Here is a 9,103-nt window from a genome sequence, read left to right as displayed (position 1 = left end):
TCACTGTGAGGCCAAGTTCTGTTTTAATTTAGCAACGAAAATCTAATTTTAGAATATACTAATCAGGACAACAGAATAAAGAATTATCCTAGTTTTCATATCTAGTTCAGTTACTGTTTCGAGTTTCCAAGAATTTTTTTTTCCCAAGAATCTAAAACTTCCGTTTCAAAATTCTCAATGTAAAAGCATTAATAAACCAAAGCCCTATGTAAAAACGGAACAGAATGGAATAACAACTGCAGCCTCGTTCTATCTCATTTAGTCTTTCAATGAATCTGGCTCTTAAACAACTTTTTATTTTTTCAAAGATTAACATAAAAATGGTGAGTGAGTTAAATGTATCATTACCAACTGAATGAGACCTACATAGTACATTTATAGGCTTGTAATACAGTTTAGTTTCTATGTATATAAATTGATTTCATGTGGTAAGTAGATCAAAATTATAACGTTTTATGAAAAGTTTCCATTAAATTATTATTTTGACTTAAACTTAGATCTAATACTCATTTATCCTATACTCTTAAGCGAGCAAATCTTGAATGCACATATTGTAGTAAATTTATTGCAAGCTACTCAACGAAGTTCTACAGTATATAAATAAGTGTGATTATTCACCAGGGCTAACTAAAAACACATAGGCTAATGATAAACTTTTTTTTTCTACTGAGAAACTAATTTCCTTTCCTTCTTGTATTAGATCTAAGCATAGATCCAGTTACTAGTAGACCTAATAAACCTATATCAAATAGTGAATATATTTGCTAGTGCATTTATGTAAAATTAATTATAGATAGATCTAATCTAGACCCTTTTCAAATTCAAATAACAATGAAATCAATGGGCTTTGTTGCTGAGCATACAAATTATATATGTGTCAGACGCGAATAGCCCAATTTTTCAGTAAAAGTCATTTCTATATAGAAGAAGTTACGAAGGCTATATAATATACAACCACAGACATATATGGGAAAGGACCAATGGCGAACGCTTTTGTGCCAGTTTTTAGTTTAGAATTTATAACTCCGAAATGGTTAAAGTTATTTAAAAAATGAAAACATCTGCGGACTCCTCAGCTATTGGGCGATAAAACTAAATTTGAATCTTTTTTCCATATCAGCTATTAAATTTATAATTCAAGTCAACTTGCGGTAGGGGTCGGACCTAATCAGCGAACGCAATTTTCGCGGGAGTCATAATGAGCGAAAGGCCGTAAAAAATAGCGAAATAGCATGTTAAAATATAGGAAATTATGCTTCAATTAGTTCTATCATCTAACTTCTTCCATGAAGCATTATAACTATTGTCCTCCTTGTGACATTAGGCCTAAATTTGTTTTCACTTTTCTCGTGCTCCACATCTCCTTTCTCTGCTTGGAACTGCTGTCTATATAGCCTACGAAACTTGCGATCAAATATTTTTCTTTTAGTGAAAGAAAGAAACTACAAAATTCTATTTCGCCTCCTCCCTATAGGCTAGTCCACGTCGTTTTACTCTTCATTTCATAAACTCTCGTTACTGCGACTATTTTTTTAAGAACACATGTTCAGTGCACTTAAATTAATCAACATCAACTCGACCTCCCCCCCCCCACACACACGCGCGCTGATTGACCCAAAGGCAGATCCCTAATGCGATGGATTGATGATGTATGGGAGGTAGATCTTCAACAACTTGGGTTTCGGGCATGGAGACGAAATGCTCAGGAGAGATCTTGTAATTTTATACATGTATATTATATGGTAATTCTTATATTTATTACTAAATATATAGTTAGCGTTTTTTTTCCGCTCCTGAAATCGAATATTTTCTCCTGGAAAACTCTTGGAAATCTCCTGAAATCCTAATCTCAGAATGGTGGGGGAACCCAGTGAAAATGAATTCTGATCTTTTAAACATTTATACACATATTAATATCATTAATTAGTAACAAGAGGTTAACCAGCCAGTTAAAAAAAAAGGAGGACGGAAAAACAGAGGTCCCCCCCCCCCGTATAAACCGTATAGCCCTAAGCGCTGTTAAGATCAAATGATGCGTCGTTTCCCTCACTGGCATAGAGGAAAGTAACTGCCAGCATATGACCTCTGAGAGACTGTTGGAGAGCTGCGAGTCAAACATTTTAGACGGAAAGAAAATGCGGGAAAATATGCTGGTCGCAACTGGGGGTAGACATGTGAAACATGTAGGCTACTGCACTCCTCCTTAATCTTCGAAATCGAAGACATTGGGTTAAGGTTAAAAATAGGCCTATTATTTTAATATTTCACTTTACAAACAATAACAATAGGTAAGACAAAAAGAAAAACAGATTAAATCAGTAACTAAATTATTATTAATGGCTTTTTAAGCTTATAATAGGGGTTTCGCTGAATAGGTTTTCAGTTAAAAGGTCATTTTGAGCGAACACCCCATAATATTTTTTTTTCAACGGAATGAATAGCCTTAGCTATTCTAGCTAACTATTTCCTCATCTATTTAGAAGCATAATAGGCGATTTTTTTTCGGCCGATGTCCATTGGTGCTTTAAAATCGTCTTAAGTTCGGACCTATTCTCGTTTATCCGGAAACGTTTTGAGAATGAAATTTCCATGCATGTCAACTTTGACCTTCAGCTATGCTTTATTTTATGAGGGAAAACGAAAGTGAATAGATGGAAAATGTAGAAAAATGGAGTCTTTGTAATACCATTTTATTAGTTCTGCAGTTACTTTTGAAATAAATAACAATGGATAGAAATTACGGGGAGGTGTTCGCTTTATATGCCATTTCGCTGATGGGCCTTTCCTATATATATTACAATAAATATAGGTTTTTTATTTCTAGTTACGATTTATTTAGGTAGGTGCTGTTTTACTATTACATACCAAGTATTAGAGTTTAGAAAAACCCAGGTTCGTTTCTTGTGCAACGCTATATTAGCTAACACCGCATATCATCTCTCCATTAGTATATTTAGATTTATAATCTAATTCTAGTCTAGATGACTAGATCTATATATATATAAATCGAATAGATCTAGTAATAGTATAGATTCTATCTTGAGACTAGATTGCCGAGTCTAGCTTATGCTATGCATATAGTCAGTTTTTATTAGAATAAAGTCTAGATATTACTAAAGACTTATGTTTATTAATTATTAGATATAGACATAGGGCATAGATCTAATAATACTGTAATACATTTACTATACTCTATACTTAATCTATTACACTAGAGATCTAGGCCTATCTATAGATCTATCTATAATGTAGTCAATCTAGATCTATACAATATTCATTATAATACTTCTACTTATTTAGAAAGTTAATACTTAGACTTAGATCAATTATAGTTTATTAATAGATTTACTTTTCAATGCCTAGACCTAATAATAAAATTGCTAATGATATGTCTAATGACATTATTTTTATTTTTTTATAGTAATAGGCCTACTATATCTAGGTCTAGACTCTACTTAAATCTAGTCTAAAATAATTACTGTCTAAGACTCTAAATGATTGAGACTTTCACATATAGCTGTTGTTAATAATACGGCATGTCGGCTGAAAGTAAGCTGTAGGCCTATACAAAGTATACATATATAAAGTGATTTTTTAAAAAATAATAACAGATGATGTACTTAGTGATAGATTGCCTAACTTTCAACTACTAATAAATTAACAATTAACGTTGAAATACAAGAAAAGTAATAATTTTTCCCGACATTGAAAAAAGGTGCCGGTACCCCCGTACCGGTGCGTACTGTCACAAAAATATTTGTATATCTCAATCTTCTTTCATTTAATTTTTAATCTTCTTTCATTTAATTTTTTTTTTTTTTTGAGGTCTTATTGCTCCTTAATACATTGATACCGGATCGATTCATATAGGGCCTAAGTATACAAGCAGGATCTCGAGCATTGGATAAATTTATTTTTTTAAATACAAAGTTTTATGGAAGAGGCAATATATTAGTTGTTTGAAGATTGTAACTTCTTAAATTCAGGCTAAAAATATCGAAGCCTACATTTGTACACTCATTGCTAAACAATTAGAAGAGATGGAATGACTGATAGTGTAGCTTGTGTACATCTGCAAAAACACAAACTCTCTTTGTAATCTTATCAGTTAGACTTTCAAAACTATTAAAAATAAAAATTATTGATTATTTTTACTGTATAATTCTATTATTATTCCTTTTTAGAAAAAAAATTTGCCATATGACTTTGTCTAACATTTTAAAAAAATGAAACTTAGGTCTATTTATGCAGTTATTTATAGTTACCTAGTAATATAAAATATATTGAACTAACACGTACATTCATCATAATGCGGCCATACGATTTTTCGTTTATAAACATAGCATTATTTAGGACCAATATTTTACAAAGGCTGCTTGGAGAAATCAGGTATACCCATTAGGAGAAAAAACGACCCCTTTACTCAAGAAAAATTTAAGAAACTAGAACAGACACAAAATAAACAGTGACATTCATAACAAACTAATATTCAAAATTGATTAGAGTAACACCTTTTTAAGTAATCATTTAAAGTTTAAAGTCAATACAATTTTTTTCAACAATTATTTTGTGTATGAAATTGTGTATCGGAAAATGCCGGGTACTTGAAATAAGCTAGTCCTAAAAAAAACAACACAGATCTTGGGTAAAATAGTCATCAAATAAAGTACTGTAAATGTGTAGTTTCAAGCGCAAGTTTCAGGTCTTTTATTTTTATAGCCTCTATCGGGTTATATCCCAACTACCCGTATTTTTGTGCAGAATGTTTTTCTCTATCAGGCACACATAAACTTATAGTATTGTTATAAACCTGGTGGAGGCACAGATGGGGGTAGTGGTGGGTGTGTGGTCAGCCGACGCAAATCGCCCCAGGCCAGCGCTAGACGAGCGTTCAACCGTGACGAGTTACGACGATCGTCCGAGACGAGTATCAACATGATGGTTCGGGAAGGATCGACGCCGTGAACAGAGCTCAGGAGCGTCACGAGGGTTGTAGTCATCTGACACCCAGAATGGTCGAGCGACGTTCTGTCCGTTTCTAGAAGGCCAGTAGGGACCCTATATAAAGAGCGAAGGTATCAGAGACGAGTGAGTCACAACTTCCCGATCTACAGTTCGTTACAACGGCTCAGTACAAGTCCGAGGCGAGACAGAGAGAGACCAGTGCAAGAGTTGATACGACGGAGAGATATTTGTACAGTCTTGTGTTACGTGCTGCCAATTGTACAGTATTGGCTGTTATTTGTTGACATTAAACTATTACTATTACGTTATTTTGAAGCCCAGAGTTGTCAAGTTCTTTAAGTTGGTGGTGTCTGGTGCAGTTTGCAGAGAGCCTGGATAGCGAGATTCGCAACACTGGTGTCAGAAGTGGGATCCTTTTCTTCATGGCTCCTATGAAAACGCTCGACCAACTCCTTGTGAATGAACTGAAGCGAGAGCTACGTGATCGAGGGCTGAAGACAAGTGGAAATAAGGAAACATTACAAGCACGCCTTCGGGAGGACCTGGTGGAGGATGAAGCAGATCCGGACACGTATCTTTTTAAAGTCGAACCAGATATAGAAGAGCTCTTGAGCTCTATGCTAGGAAACACCAATTCAAAGATAGATGCCATGGACACCAAGGTAGACGCCAAGATAGATGTCATGGCCTCGGGAATCAAAACCGAGTTATTGGCTATGAACCAACGCTTACATGCTGTGGAGGAGAGAATCACCACCATTGACGAACAGATGAATCAGAGGGTCGACGCAGTGGAGAAGGCAATCGAAGAAATGAAAACGCAAGTTCACTGTAAGAACACTAATGCACCGGAAACAAGTATGACGTCATTTGTGCATGAAAGCTCCGGAAAAATGAAGCCCCCCGTATTTGATGGTTCCGTGTCCTGGTCAGTGTACAAGAAGCAATTTGACGCAGCGGTTAACAAATGGAACAGCGAGGAGGAGAAAGCAACTGCCCTTGTGTTATCTCTAAGAGGAAAGGCCTCCGAATTGCTTCAGTCCTTACCGAACCAGCAAGACTTCGCTGCTCTGGTACAGGCTATGGAACTCCGATACGGGGATGAACATCTGCAAGAAGTATATCGTGTGCAACTAAAGACCAGACAACAGCGCCCCATGAAACACTACAGGAGCTAGAGACAGACATCGAACGCCTCGCACATCTAGCCTACCCAACCGCCGCACAAGATTTTCTGGAAGTCATTATTACAGACGCCTTCATTGATGCGCTTCGAGACCCCGAGTTAAAGAAAGCCACCAGAGTTAGTGGTAAACGTAAGGCCAGTGAAGCCCTCGTATACGTTCTCTCATATGAAGCCGCCAAAGACGCATCAGGGAGCACTCATCAAGGCCGAAGGTTAGAAGTCAAAGAGGAAGAATTCGCACAACTTGTGAGAAGGGTGACAGAGGCACTAGATGAACGACAAACAAACCAGATACCAGAAAATCAACCTAGGGTTCCTGTACGATGCTGGAATTGTGGTGAACTCGGTCATATACAAAGAATCTGCACTAGAAGATTTCCACAAACCGGAACCCATCACAGACCAGAAAGGTATGCACGACCAAGTTCCCGGGGCTACCAGGGAAACTAGTACGCGCCGGCTTCAAGGGGCGGAACCCGGCGACACAGAGAATGAGAGCCCCTGCAACCATCATCCCGGTCGCCGTGCTAGGGCAGAGTAAGAGTCTGAAAGTCATCGGAAAAATTGGATGTCAAAACTATCACTTCCTCCTAGATACTGGTGCCTCACGATCAGTCATCCGGACGGATAAAGTAGCAAGAAAACGCCAGTTAGAGCCTACTCATTGAAAACAGCCAGCGGAGAACTATTGTCCATAAAAGGCCTGATCGACATAACAGTCGAGATCGGGAATCAGTCATTCAAACACGAATTCCTGATTGCTGACGTCACAGATGACTGCATAATAGGGCTCGACTTCATGATGAAATATGGCTTTTCCTTGAATATCGGCGGAGGCACTTTACAATGTGGGGACCTCGAAGTACCCTTGCTTGGCGACGAGAATGAAGAAGATGTCCGAGTCAGAAGGGTTACGTTGGTGGAAAATACAACATTGCCTGCTAAGTCGGAAATGATCATTTGGGGAAAAATCGAGGATGACTATCCCACGACAAGAACGGCGCTGGTGGAAAGCTTAGACACCAACTACAACGGGATAGCAGTAGGATAGCAGTAGGAAAGACGCTAGTCACGATTGGGAAAGACCAAAAGGTACCTGTAAGAATTATGAACCTCGGCACAGTAGAGAAACATTTACGGGAAGGTAGCATCATCGCTGGTTAGCATGCTCTAGAGATGATACGAAACTGCAGCAGTGAAAATCCCGACGGAACACTCAAGCCCAGTGAACCCCAGGTTACTAAACTTCTAGCAGAAGTCAAAACGATATTGTCAAAAGAACAGTACACCAAAGCAGAACGATTCCTCAGAGAGTTCTCCGACATATTGCCATCTGATGAAATGGACTTTGGGCGAACAAATCTGATCCAGCATCGAATAGACACAGGAAACACTAGGCCCATCCGACAACAACCACGTCGCCTGCCGCTAGCAAAACACCAAGAAGCTATGGACATGGTAGAACGAATGAGGCAGCAGGGGGTTGTTGAACCATCCAACAGTCCATGGTGTTCACCCATCGTCTTGGTAAAGAAGAAAGATGGATCCACTCGATTTTGTGTCGACTATAAATTATTAAATGACGCCACACACAAGGACAGCTATCCGCTTCCTAGGATTGACGACACATTGGACACACTGGCTGGGTCACAGATCTTTTCCACCCTTGACCTGAAGAGCGGTTACTGGCAAGTGGGACTACACCCCGAGGACAGAGATAAAACAGTCTTCTCTGCTGGTAATGGTCTCTGGCAATTTACCGTGATGCCTTTTGGCCTCTGCAACGCCCCAGCCACCTTTGAAAGACTAATGGAGCATGTGCTAAGAGGACTTAACTGGACGACGTGTCTTGTTTACTTAGATGACATTATCGTCATAGGCAGAACCTTCGAGGAACATATTGCAAACCTGAAGGAAGTGTTTGAACGAATTAGAAACGCTGGAATGAAATTGAATCCAAAGAAGTGCTCCTTGTTCAGAAGAAGCGTCAAGTACCTTGGGCACATCGTGTCAAAGGAGGGAGTCAGCACAGACCCGGATAAAGTTGAAGCCGTAAATGGATGGCCGCTCCCCGCTAATATCCAGGAGTTAAGAAGCTTTCTTGGACTCTGCACGTATTACAGACGTTTTGTGCCTAATTTCTCTAGCCTCTGTAGTGCCCTTCATCAATTGACAGAACCGAAGCGGCCGTTTATTTGGACAACGGAATGTCATGAGGCCTTTGAGAGACTTAAAAAGGCTCTTGTTTCATCACCCATTCTGGCCTACCCGATACCAGGCCAGACGTTCATACTTGACACCGATGCGAGCAACACCGGAATAGGCGCTGTCTTATCCCAAAAGGTAGATGGAACTGAGAGGGTTATAGCTTACTTTAGTCGGAGCTTGTCCAAAGCCGAGAGAAACTACTGTGTTACAAGACGTGAGCTACTGGCAGTTGTGGATGCCATACAACATTTCCACAAATACTTATATGGGCAAAAATTTATCCTTAGGACAGATCACGATGCTCTACAATGGCTGTTGTCATTTAAAAGTCCGGAAGGACAAGTCGCCAGGTGGATTGAACGTTTGCAAACCTATGACTTCGAGACACAGCACCGAAAAGGACAAACTCACCAGAATGCTGACGCGCTGTCTCGACGACCTTGCAGAATGGAATGTAAACACTGCAGCAAGGTTGAAGAAAAGGAAGTTATCATTGATTGTCGACATCTTGGGGTACAAGCTTCCGGGTCATGGTCCGACGAAAGAATCCGAGAAGACCAGTTAAAAGATGAAGACCTGGCTCCCTTTCTGCTTATGAAGGAAGACGGACAAAGACCAGAATGGCATCACCTTTCTGATAAAGGAGCTGCTACCAATGCATATTGGGCGCAATGGGACTCACTGACAATCGACAATGGAGATCTCAAGAGGGTCTGGGAAACGGCAGATGGGACATGCAATCGC

General features: G+C 39.2%; 1 protein-coding gene across 1 annotated transcript; it reads left to right on the top strand.

Moving 5' to 3' along the window:
* Positions 1-3,033: 3,033 nt before the first annotated feature.
* On the top strand, positions 3,034-6,158 carry LOC129924094 (uncharacterized). The gene has a single exon (XM_056017904.1). It carries the CDS (start codon positions 5,388-5,390, stop codon positions 6,141-6,143), a length of 756 nt encoding a protein of 251 aa, XP_055873879.1. The 5' UTR covers positions 3,034-5,387; the 3' UTR covers positions 6,144-6,158.
* The last annotated feature ends 2,945 nt before the right edge of the window (positions 6,159-9,103 follow it).

The sequence above is a fragment of the Biomphalaria glabrata genome, unplaced genomic scaffold, assembly GCF_947242115.1.
Source record: "Biomphalaria glabrata unplaced genomic scaffold, xgBioGlab47.1 scaffold_136, whole genome shotgun sequence".
Lineage (NCBI taxonomy): Eukaryota > Metazoa > Mollusca > Gastropoda > Planorbidae > Biomphalaria > Biomphalaria glabrata.
The sequence above is the reverse complement of the archived record's forward strand: the minus strand, read 5'-3'. Positions and strand labels throughout refer to the sequence as shown.

Excerpts from the sequence above, each read along its gene's own strand:
- LOC129924094 (XM_056017904.1), top strand. The coding sequence starts at position 5,388 with ATGGCTCCTATGAAAACGCTCGACCAACTCCTTGTGAATGAACTGAAG.